Source organism: Molothrus aeneus, chromosome 6 (genome assembly GCF_037042795.1).
Source record: "Molothrus aeneus isolate 106 chromosome 6, BPBGC_Maene_1.0, whole genome shotgun sequence".
NCBI classification, from domain to species: Eukaryota; Metazoa; Chordata; class Aves; order Passeriformes; family Icteridae; genus Molothrus; species Molothrus aeneus.
Genome location: NC_089651.1, coordinates 57,296,385 through 57,316,376, shown reverse-complemented (window position 1 = coordinate 57,316,376; position 19,992 = coordinate 57,296,385). Strand labels below are relative to the sequence as shown.

At 39.2% G+C, this 19,992-nt stretch overlaps 1 protein-coding gene across 1 annotated transcript in view; it reads left to right on the top strand.

Moving 5' to 3' along the window:
* Nucleotides 1-161: 161 nt before the first annotated feature.
* SLC38A6 (solute carrier family 38 member 6) overlaps nt 162-19,992 on the top strand; it is a 38,118-nt gene continuing 18,287 nt past the window's right edge. The window contains exons 1-6 of the mRNA XM_066551964.1: nt 162-326; nt 826-947; nt 1,655-1,728; nt 5,737-5,789; nt 8,731-8,770; nt 17,799-17,877. Coding sequence (XP_066408061.1) covers nt 162-326; nt 826-947; nt 1,655-1,728; nt 5,737-5,789; nt 8,731-8,770; nt 17,799-17,877 — 533 coding nt within the window. The remainder of the gene's footprint in view (nt 327-825; nt 948-1,654; nt 1,729-5,736; nt 5,790-8,730; nt 8,771-17,798; nt 17,878-19,992) is intronic.

The following is a 19,992-nucleotide window of genomic DNA, read 5'->3' as shown; positions in this document are numbered from 1 at the left end:
GGGCGGTGACCACGCCCACAACTCCACGCCCCTCCATATCCCCTCAGCGGGCGGGCACGGCCCCGCCCCTCGCCCCTGACCACGCCCATCTCACGGCCACACCCGCGGTTGGCCCCGCCCCCGGCGCTCCCCTCAGAGGCGCTCGGCGGGCGCGGGGGGCGATGGCGGCGGCGCCGCCTTGGGGGTCCGGGTGGGTCCGGCCCCTGCCCGCCCGCGGCTGGTACCTGTCCGCCCGCGAGCGGCCGGAGGAGGAGGACGACGACGACGAGGAGGAGGAGGAGGAGGAGCGGGAGACCGCCCCGCTGCTGCCGCCGCCGCCGGGCAGCGTGCGTGTGAGGGGCGGCGGGGAGGGAGCGCCTTGAGGGGGCTGCGCTGGGCGCTGAGGGGACGCTCGGGGAGCGCGGGTTCAAAGGGCGGCGAGACGGGGCTGTGAGGGGCGGTGACAGCACCGGGGACGGGAGAATCACCTGGATGGGGAGATCAGCCTCTGGTCCCCTGGCTGCTCCTGATCCCTTCGCTTCCCTGACTGCTGAGCGCTGGGAGCGCTGCCCGGGCCCTGCTGGAGCACGCAGGGACAGCCTGATCCCAGCCCTGAATCCTGCTGTGCTCGTTTTGCGCTCTGCCCCCGCTGTGCTCGAACCTTGTGGGCGTCTTGGGATGCTCACGGCATCGTGTGTGCACAAGGATTTGCGTTTCAGAATGAGAAGTGAGATTTTAGATTAAAGAAGGAGAAGTTGACTGTTGCCTCCTCCCTTGAATTTCATTTTAGGAAAAATCAAAAGAGTTCTTTCACTAACTGTACTTTTTTTTCTGTCCTTTTCACAGAGTTCTTCAAGTCATGGTTCTTCCTTTGCTTTCTCAGTGTTTAACTTAATGAATGCAATCATGGGCAGTGGGATACTTGGCTTATCCTATGCCATGGCCAACACAGGAATCATGGGGTTTAGGTAAGTTTTCGGTTTTTACATATACTCGTTTTTAAGCTCCCCTTGTAGGTTTGAATTGAACAAAAAAAAAAAATTACTGAGACTCCTTTGCAAATCTGAGGAAGAAATAAATAGCTTGTGCCTTTCAGAATTGTAGATTAAGATCTTCCCCTTTTTGATTTAGTCATTCAGATCTGACCTAATCTAAGTCCTACCCAGATGTTGCATTAAATTGCCACAGGGTGGCAATTTCTTGGCCATTACTCCTGGTAGATTGATATTTTCCTTTCAAAACTCTGATTTCCTTTAGCTCCAGGAATGGGCCTTGTGGAATAGGATGGATATGTGGCTGAAAACTCTGAATCAGCTGGTGCTTTTGTTTGCACTTTTGCTTGTTGCAAATGTTGACCTGTGGGTGATGGGGCCAAAGTCACTGGAATTGTCACTTTGTCCATTTCCTAAGCATTGGTTTATCTTCACTGGGGGATGTGTGTTTGTGTATATGTGCACACACAAACTCCCATGGTTATGGCCATCCTGTAATCCACACATCAGGGCAACTTGGCAAGTATTGGGAAGATCAGAGAACACGTGAACCACAGTCAGCAGATAAAAGCCATAAAATGAGGAAATCCTGTAGCTTAGTTCTTGCAAGAGTAGCATTCTTAAAGCTTGAAAGTGCATTGTGCTGTAAAAGTGCTTAATTGTGAATATTTTGTGGTTTTTAGTATCTTGCTGCTGATTGTTGCCAGCCTTGCTTCTTACTCTGTGTTTCTCCTGCTCAGTATGTGCACTCAGACTGGTAAGTGCCAAGGATTTGTCTAACAGTGAGCTCTGAAATATTTCATCAGTTTTATCACGGAGACATGACCCACTATAAAGATTGCAGTTAACAGTGGTGTCTGATTGACTGACCTTGAATTATTTAATGTTTTAACAATTAATATCTGCCATTTAAAAACAGGATTTTGAGTCTTTTTATGCAAAGCCGATGCCAAACTAACTGGTTTCTAATTTTTTAAATTTTTTTTTTCCAAATACCTCTCTTATATTTCCAGAGAGATCCTGCATTTCTGCAGCAAAATTACTTTGGTGCTGGCTGAACCTCACTAATCAGTGTGTGCTTTTGCTTTCAGTGAATGCTTAAGAGCAATAAAGTAGCAGCCTTTCATTCTCCTAGGAGTAGTGCATATGTTTTTGTCCATGGTTTGGAATGGGTACCATTCAGGCTTTTCAATCATATTGGATTATCATTATTCTCCTGGTGCTTTATAGATGCAGCTTATGGAGCATTTTTCATGCTGAATGAGAAGTCATGGTGCAGCCCTTGGAAAGTGCACTGCTTTGAGACAGTTCAAACAATCCATTCTAGTACCTGCAGTCAAATCTGCTCCTGTTTTAATTCCTGCTTCTTTGAATTGCTACCGAAACAACTGAGTCTTTCCTTGACTTCTGCTACACAAAGATCATGTTACAGCAGGAAGTTTCCCTGCTTATTGCTTCCCTCTCATCTGTTTTCCTCTCTTTTTAAAGGTGGTGGGAGAAAGCTTCTGCCTCTTCCCTCCTTGGCTTTGTTTTCTTTAGCTGCCTTTGGTCTCTCAGATGATTGCTTCCTGATTCTTCTCAGACCTGCTGCTCCTGTCCCCACCTGTTGAGTGATCTTCTTCATACATTCTTAAAAAACACCCCTCAGAGGTAGGGTTGCTTTTATACTTGGTATTGTTGGCTGCTTGATGATTTGGGATTAAGGGTTTGGTAATTTTTTTCTCCTTTTGGAGTGCTGCTTCTTAGAAAGGAGTCAGAACCTGAAACATGAAGCTAGAGAGGTACATGAGAAGCAAAAAAAAAAAAGGGGAGATTCAGGTAATTTTAATGGCCTTTTAACCTCTTCCTTCAGGCTGAAAAGCTCTGTATTTTATGGGCATTAAGTGGCATTAAGCTGTTGTCTAGTAAAAAAAAAGAGATTCTTTCAAAAGAATTATGATGAGGAGGAAAACTAAGGATTTAAGTTTATTGAAGTAAGAAGAGTTTGGATGTTCTGAGCTCAGAGGCCTAATATGCAAGAAGGGTTGAACTCCTCAGTTCTTGTCCAAAGGCAAGAGTTCACCTCAGGAAAGCATTTTTGAAATGCATGCAGCTGAAGTGTCAGGGTGAAGAACTCCTCTAGTCTGAAAATAAGAATTAGTTATCACCTAATGCTGGCAGGTAGGACTTGCACCAGATTTATGTCTGGATAACTTTGCTGGATTTATGACCTTTTGTGTTTTGATTTTTAAAAATAAGATTTGAGATTATATTGCCTATAATTCCTGTCAGCTATTAAAGTAATTAAATGTTAGATAGCATTCCAAGTTTTTCCTTGGAACACTGTCTTTAAAAAGTGGGAAATACAACCTTTGTACCTTGACAAAGCAAAATCTCTGTACGTGTTTGATTCCAAACTACTTAATCAAACTTTTTCTTTTAAAAATCTATATTAATTTGTAAACAGTGTTGGAATATGAAACTTAATCCATGGGAAAAATTGGAAGGAAATTTTAGTAGTTTTATATTAAAAACAAACTAGGAAAAATTGAAAGGTGGTGAAGAGAAACCATTGAAAGTGTTTGTAAACTATTATTTAGGAAAGAGATGACCTATAAAACACCTTCTGAAAAGAAAGCACTAATGCTAATTCCATTTCAAACAGAGGCCAGGATTTATTAAGCACAAGCATTTTAGTTGCAGTTCAAAAATAAAGAAGTGTCTTCAGTTACTCATTTATGTTGGTTTGGACTTTGACAAAATCAAGTGATTTGTGTCGACCAAAAGGCTTAGCAAAAAAAATATTGCCAGGTGTTGAGTGTTGAGTTGAGATTAGTCAGTGTTTGTCCTGGTGTTAATTCAGTATGACCTGTGTTGTTTTGGGCTGATAAGGGCTGAGATTACTCTGCAAAGCAGAGGAATTGGGAATTGAAGTGGGATGCACTTTGAAGTGTTGTGGCAGTTTTTTTTCTTTTCATTTTAGGAGTCAGTCACAAATATTGTTGGTACTGCACTTGCCCCTTCACATTTAAAGGGATAATTTCCATGGAGTGTTAATAACATGATAAAAAATAAACTAATCAGATAGAACTTACTTATCTTTATATAAATTGCACTAAATATTTTGTTCTGTATATTCTTGAAATTACAGAAGTAATGTGATCAAGTAGTAGGGCTTCCCAGTGTTTACAGGACTAAACTGATTACAGAAACAGTTACTACAGAAAATACTCTAAGGTTTCATATTGCGCTTTTGGAATTGTGTGGAAAATTTTGTTCTCTTTGCTCATAACTCCTCATACATGTGTGCTGTATATCAATTACCATGTGGTAAAAACAACTTGCTCTTAAATATTTTTACTATTTTACTGATTTTTTTTAATGGCTATCTAAAATGCTTTTTTTTAGTAGTTTAGTAGTGATTAGCTCCTTTTAAATGGAAATTAGGAAAAACACAAGGTAAAATCTAGTAAGAAATATTTTTTGTTGAATGATATTTGTTAGAGTCAGTTCCAGGTTTATGCTGAGCACTGAATCTGGCTCATTTAGTTTTGTTATTTCAATTATATTGTGAGAATGTGCTGGAGTCTTTAGTAGAGCAGAATGGGATACACTGCCCCTTGAGAAAATTCATGAAGTTCTGTTGGGTTTGGTTTCTGTTTGGTTTTGTTTTGTTCTGTTCCCCTCTGGGCACTGCTGTGACTGTGTGCAGAATTTCAGTGAAATAAAACCAGCTAAGCTTGGGCAGGTGTGAGCTCCAGCGCTGCCACCTGATCTGGGTGAGGTGCCTGTGGCTCCCCTGCCTGTGTCATTTACAGGGGATGGGGCTCCTCCCAGGTGTGAAAAGCTCACCCTGCACAGCTCAATTAAACTGTGACAGGAGCAGTGTGGTACCAAATAGAACAAAGGAAGAGAAACCAACCACAGAATTATGTGGGTTTGAGATTAATTTTACCCTCTGAAGCATTCACAGGTGTTTTATTATATCCCAAGAAATGAGTGGTGTTTCTCAGAAAACTTTCATCTTTTTGATACTGCTTGAATTTCTAGTAACAAAATACACAGTAACAATGAGAGGCTTTAATAAAACATCCTTCTCTCTGAGAAGGGATTGTTTTGTTTTGAGTTAGAATAGAAGTGAGCTTCAGCTAAAACCCAGCAAAATTATACAGGAAACCACAGGCTGTTTTCATGTAATTATGTAAGTGGGGTGCAGGTAAGGGCAGGATTTTTGTTTTGCTCTGGGTTTTCTTTTGGGTTTTTTTTAATAATAGGTTTCAACTAAAGAAAGTGTTTACCTTTAGCTCTCTTGAAAATAGATAGGGCCTAATTCTTAAAAGCTGGAAAGATAGTAATGTTTATATTTCTAGAAAGATGAAAATGTATCCTCTGTTGTCATCCTAATTTAAAAAAACCTGCTGTTTTAAGAAATAAAATACAGACATATCTTATATCTAATTGCTAATGCTAATTTCATAATCCTTCACCCACAAAGAAAATCTTTGGGAGAAGACAATTTGCTATTAATGTACTAGTATTATATTTTAAATACTGAAACTGCAAATACTAAATTGAGTTTCTGAAGAGTCTCTGAATGTTTGAGAATAAAGCTTTGTTTTGTAGCAGGAGTAAAGGTGAATATAAAAGCTATTTTGTAAGTAAAAAATGCTATGAAATATTCTTTTAATTCTGCATTTTATTAATTTAAAAAGGGCCAAAAATAGCGCTTTCAATCTTTTCAAGTTAGAGATATTTTAGCTCTTTTCTTTTTTTCCCTTACCAACAGCTGTCACTTCTTATGAAGACCTTGGCCTTTTTGCATTTGGATCAACTGGAAGGGTGAGTATTCATTTTTACCTGTTTTTCTTCTTGGTCTCATGCTTCTGATATGCAAATGTTCTTTGCATAATAAAGAAATATAAATGAAATTAATAGTATATTCCTAACACCATAGTATGCTGAGAAATCCATGACAGCCTGAAGCTTTTCACTTGGTTTCAGTTTGTGGGTCTGCTCTGTGGAAGCCCAAGTTCAGTTCAGTTTGCACTCCTGAAATGCAAGATTTTGTGGTGCTTTCCTGTCAGAGTGTTCACTTTCAGTTGTCTGTACAAATCTGCTCACTGGCATTGTTGCTCAGGGTTCAGATTTGATACAGTCCTGCCTCTGTTGTAAAAGTGTTAAGGGACACGAAAGTGATGGATTTGCTGTTGGTGTTTCAGCATTTTATAGGGTCTGAGATAAGGGATGGCTTTTCATGTCATTTCCACTATAGGAACAGCTAAGAGTACATAGGATGCATGCTACTGGTTTCCTTTTGTTTAATAAGCTCTTCACATGAATGTTTCTTACTTGTTTGATCTCATAATTATAAAAAGCCCACCAAACCAACAAACAAAAGCAACCAAACAAAACCACCATTTCTGATACATACATATACAACATAACCATTTCTGATACAAGAGTAATGAAAATGTTAACTGTTGTTTTTTGGTAGTGTGCTCTGAATCTCTCTTTCCCAATAGTAATGTTGCTGCCAGTGAATAGTGCACATTTAATGGTATGAATTCTATGCTCTGTGTTCCAGTTATACCTTACTGAAAACAGATTTTTTTACCACATGAGTGGGATTTTAATGTTGTACTGAAACAGTGCAAACTTTTTAAAATTAGTTTGCCTTAACAGGCTAGAGACTGCTTTCTTTTATCTGAGTGTCAGTGAGAATTAAGCCTGAGCTATCAGGTGTTTGTAGCTTCCATTAGCATTAATAAGCAGTGAGTGTAGTCTGAGGATCAATATTTATTGACCAAATTAACAAGTGATCAACCTCAAGAGATAATAAACCTTGATAATAGCAAGGAATAAGACATAGTTATTATTTACAGGAGCTGTTCTGTATACATTAACCATGAGCCATTACTTGAAAAAGTCATAGAAATATAGAGCTTAAGAAGAAACTAAAATGTGACTTACCCTGCTTTTGCCCTGAAGCAGGGCTGAGCATGCATAAACCATTCTTGGCAGATGCTTATCTAATCTGTTATTTAAAAGCTGAAGTGAAGCAGATTTCACAACTTCACATCATAGACAATGTGTGTATTTTTTTTTTTAATTCTTCTTAATATACTCTTTCATTATTTGTAGTTCAAGTAATCCATGCTGAAAATTATATATTTTTTTTTAATTCTTCTTAATATACTCTTTCATTATTTGCAGTTTAATAATCCATGCTGAAAATTATCTGGATTTTTCTTTTCAGCGTGCATGGAGAGCACTGGAATATTTCTGTGATTATTTTATCAAAAGAACAGCTTCCCAACAAAGTTCACCAAGCTTTCCTGGTGAACGGATGTTTTCTGGAAGAGCTTTCTTTGTCACTTGAAACATCTTTGATATTTATACACTTCTGTTAAAACTTGCCTGCAAGACAGGCTTTGCTGCTTCTGAGAGTGTTTTCTCAGACTGTTTTCTCTTTGCAATCCAGTAACTCTGTAAGTCATGTATCTGAGGTCTGCTTCCTGAATGCTTTGCTTTTAACTGATCTTGTTGATTTTTTGGCTTTTCTACTTGACCACCACCATTCTGAATTCTCATCTGTCCCTGAATAGTTCAGTCAGGCACAGATGACTTTTTAATTTTTTTTTTCCTTTTTTCTCTGCAGCATTACTTACTTCTCCCTCACACATAGGGGAGGACACTGCCAGACCAGTGCAGAGCCTTGCTTTAATTGGCAGCTTAGTTTGAGTAAACTACTGGTTAACTACTCTTGGACTAGAGCAGTTACTCAACCTGGTGATTTCCTTTCAAATGTATTTTTCTGAGATTTGTAACAATGGAAATATTCTGCCGTTGGAAGATTGCTGATTCTCCCTTTCCAAAGGTGTGAACTGTTTGTTTCCATCTATGGCAAATTCCAAGATATCATTTTTTTTTCCTTCCTTTCCTTGGTGAGTTTTGAACTGACTTTGAATTAATGTAAAATCTGAAATAATTTTTTTCAAAAAGCCAATTTTGTACTTCTTCTCATTACTGTAGCTTAATTTTTTTCCAAGTTGACTTAATGGCAGTGCTTATTTAGGAAATGTCCTATATCAAGAAGAGCAGTGGGCAGAAAGAAAACTGAAGCTCGTGATCATGGTATTTTACAGCTAAACTCAAAAGAAAACCTTGGAAAAACTTCATAGCCACTTTTAGGTTTTGGTTTTTTTTAGTTGGAAATTTTTTTTTTTTGATCCAGACAAGTTTTTTAATAGCCTGTGATCATTTTTGCTTCCATATCAGTCCACTATGAATAATCACAAGTGCTAAGGAAAAGAGTATCTGGTTTACAAGTTTAAAAAAACAATGACATTCTTGACAGTCAGAAATACTCAGGAATAAGGAAGTACATTTGAGCTTGTGCAAATCCCTGCTGTCTGTCAGAGATAAATGATAATTTTCATTTGTATTCACCTGATATCAGTTAGAATGCACTTTTATTTTCAGAGATTTAAAAACCTTCTCTTGTGCACAACAGGCTTCACTGTATAATGACTCTTGCTTTGTCTCCGAATAAAAATGTGATATTTTCAGGAAGGATTTTTGTTCCCATGTTCATTTTAGATTGTGCTGGTTTCCATGTGTTAAACTCCTCACTAAGGAGAAGATTCCCTTCCTTTTGGGACTTGTTATCACTGCTACATCTGGTGTGTTTAAGATAATACACATGTGGTTTATGCCTGCTCTAGACATATGATTTTAGTTATCCTTCTTACCCTTTCTAAAGAAATCCATTTTTTTATAGGTCCTTGTTGCAACTACAATAATTATCCAGAATATTGGAGGTAAGAGACTTCATATGCTCAATATTAAATCTGTGACAGGCTTCAAAGCTCCACCAGCACCAAAGGCAATAATTAAAGTGTTTTTAAGAAACTCATTAAAAGGACAGAAAACTTAAGAGGCTTTTGTGATGGTGCTGAGCAGAAGGGCTGTAGTTGTGGGATAGATGGGGGAATTTTGGGGGTTGGATTCTCTGCCTGTTGCTGCATGCCAGGATGTGGAGCACATCCCTTAGAGCTGCCCTGCTCATTGAAAGGAGCTCAGGCAGCAGCATCTCCTCTCTGCTCTTCTGTACATTTGGATCTGGTAGCTGCATTTTATCAGATAATGTGGTTTGGGTTTTGCTGTTGGAACCTGCTTGTGCATTTTAGTGATTTGTGCAGCAAGTGAATGTTTATTTAGCCATGATGTTTCATATGTTTTGCATTAATGGGAGCTTTCTTTTTTTAGCTCAATAACTTGTTTTTTGGGGGGAATTTATCTCCCTGACTTACATCATGTGGGCTCTCTCCTTCCAGTGTGTGTTATTTTGTCTTCCTTGGTACATGGCATAACAAAATAACACTCCCTGGTTTTGTATTTGAACTCTTCCTCAGGTATGCTCACATACCTGACAGTCACTAAGTATTTAGAAATTATTTGTCTGAAAGTAGAACAGTTTGAAGTCTAATAGAACAGTTTTAATTTTTCTTTTGTTGTAAATGTTTTGGATGCTTTCTTTTAAATGAGGGAATTATCTGAAAGCTCCCTCCTCTGTGTCCTACCACCATGGGATACCCATGTTCACATACATCAACACAAGGAAACAGCATTCCAGTGCTGTTCTTTCCTTTAGGATGACCTGTCAAGTCCAGATAATTCAATGATTGCTGGTTTTTGTCACTGTCTAAGCACCTAGAACTAGACAAAGTAACTGTGTTTTCATTATAAACTTGGAACATTTTCTTATACTAAAATTTCCACTATAATAAAAGCTGCCCAAATGAAATGGCTGTAAAAATCCAAGCATTAATTTTAGACAGGAGTGACCATAGCAATTCCAAGATTAAGGACTATTTATTCATGCAGGTTTTAGAGGATGTTCTGTAGCAATGAACAAATCTTTTCATTTCCTTTCCTGTTTGAGTGCACCTCTAAATAAACAGTGCAAGAGAAGGAGGGATACACAGAGCCGGTTCTGGAGATTGTGGGATCATGTACAAGACTGTTGTCAAAGGAAACATGACTCTCATTTCTTCCTCATCACAGTTCATATCTTCCTCTGTGCCATTTTTAATAAAATTCAGCTCAGTAACTCCAGAGCCCTAAGCCAGTGCATGCTGCAGTGCAAGTCCCCCATGTCAGGACCAGCTCTGAAGGTGACTGTGCTGCTGCAGGCTGACAGGCTCCTAAAAAAAATAACATATGAAAAGTTCTCTTCTCACACAGCTTTGACTCCTAAAGAACTGCATGGAAAGAAAAGAATTTTTCTTGCCTTTCTGGTCCTTCTGCAGATTTTACATGGCAGAACTGTGGAGTGTAGTTTGTCCTGACTGGGATCCATGCTGGGGTTAAGTGTAAAACCTGGGCTCTGCCTGTCCTGCTGGTTTGCTGTGTTCCCCTCTTTCTGTTTGTCTGTCTGGCTGAAGGAACCAGGGGCACAGTGCCTGTTGGGCAGACATCCAGACTCTGTCAACATCTTTGATTTCAGAGGAAGGCTAAAAATAAAATTGTTTTGTGTTACCTCTTCCATCATCAGACCTGGGTGCGTTGCATCACACGCTATCTTATTTCAGAAGTGATTAGAGAGCATGAGATAATGAAAGATGGCTTGTGATTAAGCAACTTTACCAGGGTTATTGTCACTATCTGCATCTAGTCTGGGCTTTTTTTAAAGTTTGCTCTGGTCCCTTCTAAAAATAGCCTGAGTGCAGAAGTGATTTACATTAATTTGTGGTGGAGAAAGCACTTTAGTAATAATTTTAATGGTTAGGCTTTCCAATTTGTCATCTTTGTGTGTTTTTAAAAGAAAGCTTCATGTGCAAATTTGAATCTGACATTCTAATTGCATATACTCAGGGATTTGTGCAGATAGGGGAATTGATTTTTTCTATTACCAGGATACCCTTTTTGTACAGCTGCAGGAAAGCACTGATTTGTCAAATTAAGGTTCAAATTTTCAAGTACATTGTTTGGAATTTTAACAGGCATCCCTGACATGAGCATTCAACTTTTCTTGCAGATTTTAATTGTCCCTTGGAAGGCATTTAATTAATCCACATAACACAAATCAAATCTATTAAAGTACCAAGATTAACTAAGGATGCACCAGGATACTGAGTTGACTTTTCAATATCCAAATGTAAATTAGAATCATTTTAATACCCTAACTCAAAAGAGAATAGAATATGAGCTTAGTGACTAAACTTGGAGAACATTTGCCTTGCTTTCCTTATAATGAGTATGTTCTTGTAATATAGGTATTTGGTAATGAGGGTATACAAAAGATTGAATGGGATGGCCATTAGTGCTACTAATTTTTACATTCCATTTCTCAGTTTTTTGACCCAATCCAGCAGCCCTTTAATGTAAACAATCACGTGGACTGCCTTGTTCCTGACAGGGTGCTTGGTGTGTGGGTGCAAAGAGCACATGGAAAAGGGAACTGTCAAACTGCACTTCCCAGGCTGCTCAGCTTTGTTCATCTGCTCCTCCCAACCCTTTCCTGTCACACACATCTTCCTCTGCAGTGATCTTCCCTATGGCCATTTCTCACCTGCTGGTTAAGAAGAGGCTCTTGAAGGCTCCCAGATGGTGTCAGGTGCCCTCAAAGAAGGGAGAGAGCCCTTGAGGAATTGCAGGCCTGGAGGCACACAGGGAAGGAGGGAGGCTGCTGTGGAAATGCTGAGTTCCATGGCTCTGCTGGCTCCTCATGTCATCCTTCCCAGGAGCAGCTGGAGTTGGATGCATTCCCTGCTATTGTTTATTGGTGTTGTGCTTCTAGGAAGTGATGGATGGGGCACAGTGGGCCAGAGCTGTGGCTGGCAATCACACAGCCCTTCCCTCTCCCCACCAGGGGAGTTTTGGGAGATTCATAGGTGCTTTCTGAAGCAGAGGAGGAAGGAGGACAGCAATTTCTCCTAGAATTGTCCTTTCTGTGGATGTGGCTGAAAAGGAGGACAGTCCACAGCCACGTACCCAAGAGAAAATCTATAGGACTCCTAAAGCATGTGAAACAAAGTTAGAGAAGGGCTGATTTTTAGCAAGGCTGGTGGAAAAATGGAGACAAACACAATAAAGTATTGCACAAGAGCAGCTCAGCCCGTTGCCAGCACTAACAAATGCCAGCACTGACCTTAGCAGGAAGCATGTGGAGTTTTGCAGCTTTTGTGCTTCCCAGGCTGGGGCTGCCATCAGCTGAAGGTCACTGCTGCTGAGATACGGCCTGGTGGCTGTGATGCACACAGGCATCAGTCCAGACTGCTGAGAACAGGAATGTAATCATTTCAAATTTATTAACAGTGGCATGAAGTGCTGCAGTACCACCATGTAGCTTAGGTGGTCTCTGTGAGGATTTTTGCAATATATATTTTATTCAGTTTCTTCAGATAACCTGCCTTGGCTTGTCCCCAAGTTGCCATTGCAGTCATTCTTTGGAACTAAACTTTCCAGACAGCTATCTTACTTTTACAAATTATTTGCTTTCTTACATAAATACAGTTTAATTCAATATAATTTCTATAAGTGGTGCTTTTTGATTTTTTGTTTCCACATGTCCTCAAAGGTACACACTTCTCTTCTTTGTAAGAATCAGTGATGAGGGAAAAACTCGTTCTGTGTGCCTGGAGTGATTTTTATCCTCAGCACTGCCTGAATGCTGCAGGCAGTGACTGGGAGCAACAAGATTGGTTCCAGTGGGTGATGCTGCCCTGTAGATTTTATGGCCTGTTAATACAGCCAAGGTGACAGACAGTACACAGAGACCCTGCTGTGCCTGTAAGACACCCTAAATAAGTATTTACAATCGCGTGCTCCGTATTTTTCAAGCTTCCCGGAATCAGTGGAGAGGCGTAGCCGCTGTGCGAAGCAGATATTTCAAAGAAGCAGCACCACCCTCTGCTGGCCTGGGCTGCCTTCCCGGGAGAGCTGCCGGCAGCCCGGCGCCTCGGGAGCCTCCAGCTTCTCCTGCTGCCTTCCACATCCCCTCCCCTTTGGTTTTCTGAGGGAAACAGTGAAATATTTAATGTAGCTCCCCGTCCATGTAAATATATATATATATATATTTATATATATTCGTGCTTTCTGTGAGTGCCTCAGAGGTGCTGTGCAGAGACTAATAAACCCCTCTTTTTATCATGCTAAGTGGGCATTTATTAATTGCAAATTCTTTTCTTTTTTTTTTTCCTCTTCCTCCACCAAGTTCATCCATTCTGTCCTTTGGTTCTAAACGTGTTTGCAAAATTTGTTTCAAATTTAAATAAAGCAAATATTTTTTTCAGACTGAGGGGGTGGATGGGAATAACCTTCGTGCAATCAGTGAGGAATGACAACAATACTCAGAAACTTTGAAGATGAATGAACGGTGCAAATCATGGAGGAATAAAATAAAATAAAATCCAGCTTTTTTCATGCTGAGACTTGCATCCTTAATACCTTAAGAAATTACTGAGCTTCCTTTAAGTATGGGAAATCTAATTCTGTTTTCAAACAAACTCAAATGTTTGTTTTCACAGCATGCTTTACTTTTGACCTGAAAGCCTAATTATCTTGAGTGATTCAAAGTGAGGATTTCCAGTGCAGAGCTGCCTTAATTAAGGGCAGGTTTGTCAGCTCCTGTACTAATTTAACAATTAATGACCCATGCTCCTGTGTTTTCCTATTGCAGTGAATGGAAGGTTCTTGGAAGGTTTGATATTGTAAAAAATATTAAGCTTTCTTTAAATAATAGAAAAAAAAATAAATTACAGGAATACCAGCCTGCAGCTGTACTACAGAATGGAATATGTGATGAGCTATGTAGGAAACTTTTCTATTCTTTTAGCATAAATGCACTCTTATAACTAAGGAAGTTTTACCAAAGTAAATCTGCTGCCTGTGTGTTCCATGTACAATAAGAAGGATTTTTTGTTTGTTTTTTAAGCTTGCCATAGGTAAGTTCCAGACTAATTCAGGTAAAAGCTAAAGATAGAAGGAAAAGGAAGCAGGGGACCAGAAATTCATCAGGATGAGTCTCCATAATAGAAAGACAAGCAAAGAAATTGACAACCTGTGAATTGGAATTTCTCTGTATCTTCTGTCACACACTCCATTCTACAGCTGTATTTAAAACCAAAGAAATTATCCCAACATTGTTTTTTAAAGCTTTCACTAAGGACATATTAAAACCAGTAACTCCCTCTCTTCTCCTGGGGGAAGTTTGGAGGGAAGCTTGTTTCCATCTTTGCCCAGTGCTTAGAAATGCAAGACATTTACAGGGCTCTAATACCATCACCTACAGTGGTAGATCAGGAGAATCTAACCAGAAGAGTCAGACCCTTCAATGAAATGATTTAAAGGGATTTATCACCATAAATTCTATGTTTACTTAAAAGTTTATTGTACATTCTGTGATATCCTTGCTGTGGACTTTAGCACTTGGTCTCTTTTTGGGTAGGATAATAAGAAAAAGTTACACTTTTTTCTTTTAACCAAACAGCCACCCACATATTTCAAGTTTGGGCTACCTCAGAAGAGGTATTTTGAGAACTGTTTAAAAAACAACCTTTTCTCCAGCAACTATTTTTTCAGATAGGGGTGCATGTGGTCAGTGTTAAACAATATTGGTAGCAGAGCACAGACATTCTGAATAATGTATGCATGCTGTGTGTATTTATAGAATCACAGCTCATGCTGGCACTGCAGGCTGTAGTAATGGAAGTGTAAAGCAATTACTCTAGTTTATATTTTAATAAACTTTTTGGTTTTTTTTTCTATCAGCTAATAGCAAGTTTTCAGATCATGGCAAAGTGATAGGTATTTTAAGAGCAATATTTCTTACTGCTTTCAACACAGTGTAAGTGTACAGAATAATAAACCAATAGAATAATTATGATTTCTGCTGAGTTCTGGTGAGTCAAGGCCTGTTGAGGAGTTCACAACTGTTCTCCATCAAGTAGCTCTAGGTGCAAACTGAAAATTACCTCAAACTAACATAATACGTGCAAATTCAGAACCTGAAAATTAGGAAGTGACCATGTGAAGGTTGCTCACTTAGTTCTGGTTCAGCCCTTGTGGCTTTCCCCTCTTGCTGCAGCCTCAGACCAGGCCATTGCACAGGGTTTGTTCTGCAGGAAAGCTGGAATAGGTGTCTCATGTCAGTATTTCAGGGTAAATCAGAGCACAAGGATGATGTGCTTTTTGTTGTGTTCTCTTGTGTCACAGCTCAGCCTGGGGCTGTGTAATCTCTTCCTTCCATGGCACATCAGGGCTGCCAAGGAGAGCTGAGGTTTCATTTGTACAACACAACCTGAGCCAGGGAACTGAGGTTCAGATTGTTATTTGGGGCAAAGGATACCTGGCTTTTTGTCTGTCACATTTTATGCTCTCAGTTCCTCAAGTAGAAAAAGATTGTCACATTGTTTTAGTTTTTCTTGTTTTAGTTTCATCTTTAAAAAACAAACCAACCATGTTCTTTGCTCACTCTGTAGTGTGTTGCAGAGTTACACAGTGGTTTGTGTCTTCATGCCAAGTAAAGCTACAAGGAGTTGTTTCTCCTGAGGAGAATTAAAACTGTGTTTGCAAATGAACTAAAAGCAGAATTTGGCTTTTTTAAACTGTATCAAGTATGGGCATGCCGCTCAGATTCATGCACGAGATGTTTAAACAAAAATCAACATCCTGATGCTTAAATTAAATAATTTTTTACCTAAAGTTCCAACATCAGGATATAAATAAAATTATTTAATATCCATTATTCATTTTGTAGTACAAACGAGAGAATATAAAAAATCCTACTATGTGAGATTGTTTCCCATATGCCCAGAGAAAGGAAGAAAGATGCACACAGATGTTCAGCATGCACAATTTTCTTGGTACAGGACTGGCTCCCTCCTTAGGAGTGGAATTCAGTGAAATAGGACTCCTCTCAAAAACAAAGAGTGAGCAACAAAGGATAAGTGATCCAGTGATTAGCCAGAGGCTAATAGGAATGCAAGGGCAGAGTGACAGATTGCATATTGGAAGAAATCTGATCTGGAAATTAATTTGAAGGTTTCTGAAGTGGAGACTGCAAAAGAACTAGTTTTGAAAGCTTTCTGAAGGACATAAATATATGAAAATTCTGACTTGCTTGTGTATAAAGTATTGTATCATACAGGAGAGAAGGCTAATGGGTAAATAAGGTTGAATTGCAATTTAGAAGAATTTTCCTTTCCCTCCTCCCCCAATTAGTTTTTTTTAAAAATTAGAGTGAAATATGCAGCTGCCTGCAACTTAGCATGAAAAATTGGGTTGATTTACTTACAAATTCTGGTGACTTAGAGATATGCATGCTGTAATTCTCTCTGGTTGAAAATACGCTCTGTTGTAGGAGAGTAAATCAGGACAGCAGATAAATACCTCAGCACACACAATCAACAGCTACATGTCACTAAATGTACATAAACATTGGGAAAAACCAGAGCTTTTAATTATGAAGAAGTGACTATTATTATTTAGTGACTTACCAAATGGTTTTAATTTAACCTTGTGGTAGGGAGATGTCACTTTGTGTTAATAGAATTCTCTTTCTCTATTGGGACCACCTTACCCTTTCTTCAAAATTTAACAGTAACTGCTATAATACAGCAGTGTATGAGTCCACACATCTTTTCTTTTAAGATTCAAAAGATTCCTTAAATAAAAAATCCCACACAAACTTATTCAAATATCAGCTTATGAAGGTTTGCCTTTTCAAAATGTAATGTTTTAATTTTGAAGCACTAATAAATACACTGTGGTAAAATTCTAAAGAATTACTAAATACAGAACAGTAAGATTTGAGTACAACAGATGAGTTTTTGTCAGGGATTGAATATAACTAAGCTTTTACTGACACAATACTAAAATGACTTGCTGCTGCAGGATGGAAATTAGTTTCACTTAGGCTTTGATGCTTGTTGAAGCTGTTTGTAAAGCTTGATTTTTTGAGTAATTCTCTGCTGGTTACCTAAAAAAGCAACATGAACAGTATGTGAAGGAATCAGACTAGTATAAATTGGGATTTAAAACCCCTCGATTCATTCCTTTGATCACAGTATTTAGTGAAGGAGAAAAGTGGCACTGTGAAGGAGCTTTTGGATTGCTTTCTGCTGAACAGAATTAGAAACACTTAATTTCAAGTCAATAATCCTGTAAGAGTAGCTAATAATTTCTCTTCTGCTTTCTCTTCTGCTTCACAGTTCCTGTACAGTTCTGCACTTGGTATTATTGTTGGGATTTTGTTGGGTGATGGATTTGTCATGGGAAGCAGGGATGTGTCACTGATAATCCTCTTAGCTCTAAGGACCAAACCTTGCAGTATATAAAAAATCCCTTTCAAGTCCTATATGTGTGTTTGAATTTCTGTCTTTTATTGATTTAGTACAACAGCAATTGAACAGCTATGAAAACTGAGTCTTTAAAAAACCCTGTTGTATTGAGAGAAACAAATACTATTTACTCTCATCATGAATAATGTCTCATGAAGAGGAGGGAGGAGTGCTGCAGCCTTACAGTCTGTCTCTAGCCTGTAGGTCTGTATTCCCAGGTAGAAGGGCAAGCCTATATATTAATTATTTTGCCTTTTAGCCCTTTGGATTATGTTTTCCTTGTTTCAAGACTCACAGTGTAAGAGTCTCTTTGGAGGCATTAGCTGACATCAGTGCAGTACTTGCAGCTATTTTTAAAGGAAGTATATGAGGAAATAAATTCTGGATCTGGTGCCGCGGTGTCTCACACGGAGCTGAGATGTTCCAGGCACAGCCCTGCTGGTCCAGCCCTGCTGGCTGAGATGCTGCTGTTCCCCTGCTAAATCTGTCCTGCTTCTGTTTGCAGCCATGTCATCTTATCTGTTAATTGTCAAGTCTGAACTTCCTGGGGCTGTTGCTGGGCTTTTGAGTGGAGCCGAGAGCGGGTAAGGAAAAATGCTTCATGCATTCTGTGTTTGTCTTGAAGAAAAAAGGGGTCCAGCACTGCTGAAAGTGATGGGTGCTGACACTTCTCTGATCTCACACTTGAATTTAAATAGTCATTTACATGAGTTGTTGGAATATGAAATGTATTTGGCAAGTGCAGGTCATTTGCAGCACACACACACAGAGCGTGATTCTTTCCTCATGGCGATTTCCCATCCTACGACCTTAAAGTCAGTGGCAAAACTCCATCTACAGGAATCTCCTTCTTGTAATATTGTAAAAGGGGAAGCAGGAAGGTGCTGGGAGGGAGAGGAGAAGAAGCATTTCCACTGCTGTCATGTTATCACTTCACATAATTCAAAATCACAGTACAAAAAATGGCAGGCATTTCTATGGAAATATTTTGTTGTCTTGCTCTAGTAATTGGACTTGGCTTGGGAAAAATGCCAGGTTTCCAGACTTGGTTTATAATTCCTAAACTTGGCTCCCAGTAAATAAGTTATTTTTTGCAGTTGAGCTGTAAAGCTGTTTGTAAGGAGTGTGTCCCTCACATTTCCATTGGAACTGTCACAAGAAATCGAAGGCAAACACTGCAACTTCAGCACTGAAATATCTTGTTTGAGTTGTTCCATGCTCCTGTCATTCCTTACAGTGTATCTTGGAGTGCCTTACAGCTGTTTTTCCAAACTGCTATTTTCAGATGTTTTGAGCTCAAAACTTGCTCTGGATTGAAATGTGCTGAAATTTTCTCAAGGCTGTGTGATGCTTGTATTATTCCTGAATGTTGTGGGTGAATTTTAAGTGGGAAATCAGTTTGTTAAAAGGTACTTTAGTTGATTTTCTATTTTATCACTTGCAACTTCTGAATTTTATAATGAGTTTGAAAAATTAATTGTGGCTGTAATCTTGCTTTTTGTATTTCTGCCCTCTGGACCCTCACAATTTTAGTAAGGTTTTTTGTCAGTTTTCTCTTTTTATCTAAACTATTACATTTTATGTATATATGTTATTTTTAGTTTGCTAATGTATCTCTTCCAGCTGTGGTAGTTATCAGCTTTTCATTTGGGTGCTGTAACCTTCTCCTTCAAGCTCATACTTCAAGCTCACTCTTCATACACAGTGGTGTTGAGCTGCTGCTGGATCTGCTGCCTGTATTCCAATCTGTCTAACCCCAAATTTAGCATCTAACATCTCTTACTACTGGTTTTAATTTTATGCAAAGTAAATTTTCTTCCAGCAAAGATACACTTTGAAACAGCTTAAGAGGACTCCTGGTAGGTAGAACCTTGAGGTTCAACCCTGTGCTGCTCCAAGGGTTGTTCTGTCTGAAAAAAGCACTGTGAAAACTTCTTCATTAAGGTGCCCGTGGGATAATGCTCCCAACAGCTTTGTCCAGGTCCTACCTCAGATCTCCTGGATGTGAGCACTCAGGTTACAGTGTTGAGCTGTTTATTACAAACCAGCTGAGCTGTTGCAATCCTCAGTGATCTGTCAGCTCTGCCAGCACCCCTGCTTCTTCCTTAGCTGAACTTGCAGTTGGAGATGGGAGTGAAGTTCAGCTTTGCATTTAGAAAGAGCTGAAACTGTCCACAGGAATCCTAACCACAGCTCCACGCTTAGGTGGTTGCCTGCCTGGTCTCATCCAGTTTCTGCCTCTGTTAATTGGAGTTCTTGCATCAATCAATGTTAATTTAACACAGTTTCCCTCCTCTAGTATTTGTTCAAGCAAATTGTTCAAGTGCAGTGATCAAGCACAGGAACATGCACATATGTGTGCCCACATCTATGTTTAATTTCTGTTGCCATATGAATGGCCATGCTAGATCATAATCTTTTGTTTCTGTACATTTTTACTAGCTGACCTTTTAAATGGTAGGAAATTGTTCAACAAAAATAGGTAATCAAATACCAAGCCTAAGAAGCAATTTATTTATTCAAAGGGCATAAAAATGGAATAGTTTGAGTCACTTTTTTACCTGGACCACTTGTTTCCAGATGGGATTGCACAACTGTTCTGTGTTTGTTAAGTCATTACAGCATTTGATACGCTTTCATTTGGTGCAGAATTTATCTTAACTGGAGTTGGGATGTATCAGAAATGTCAGTTAAACTAT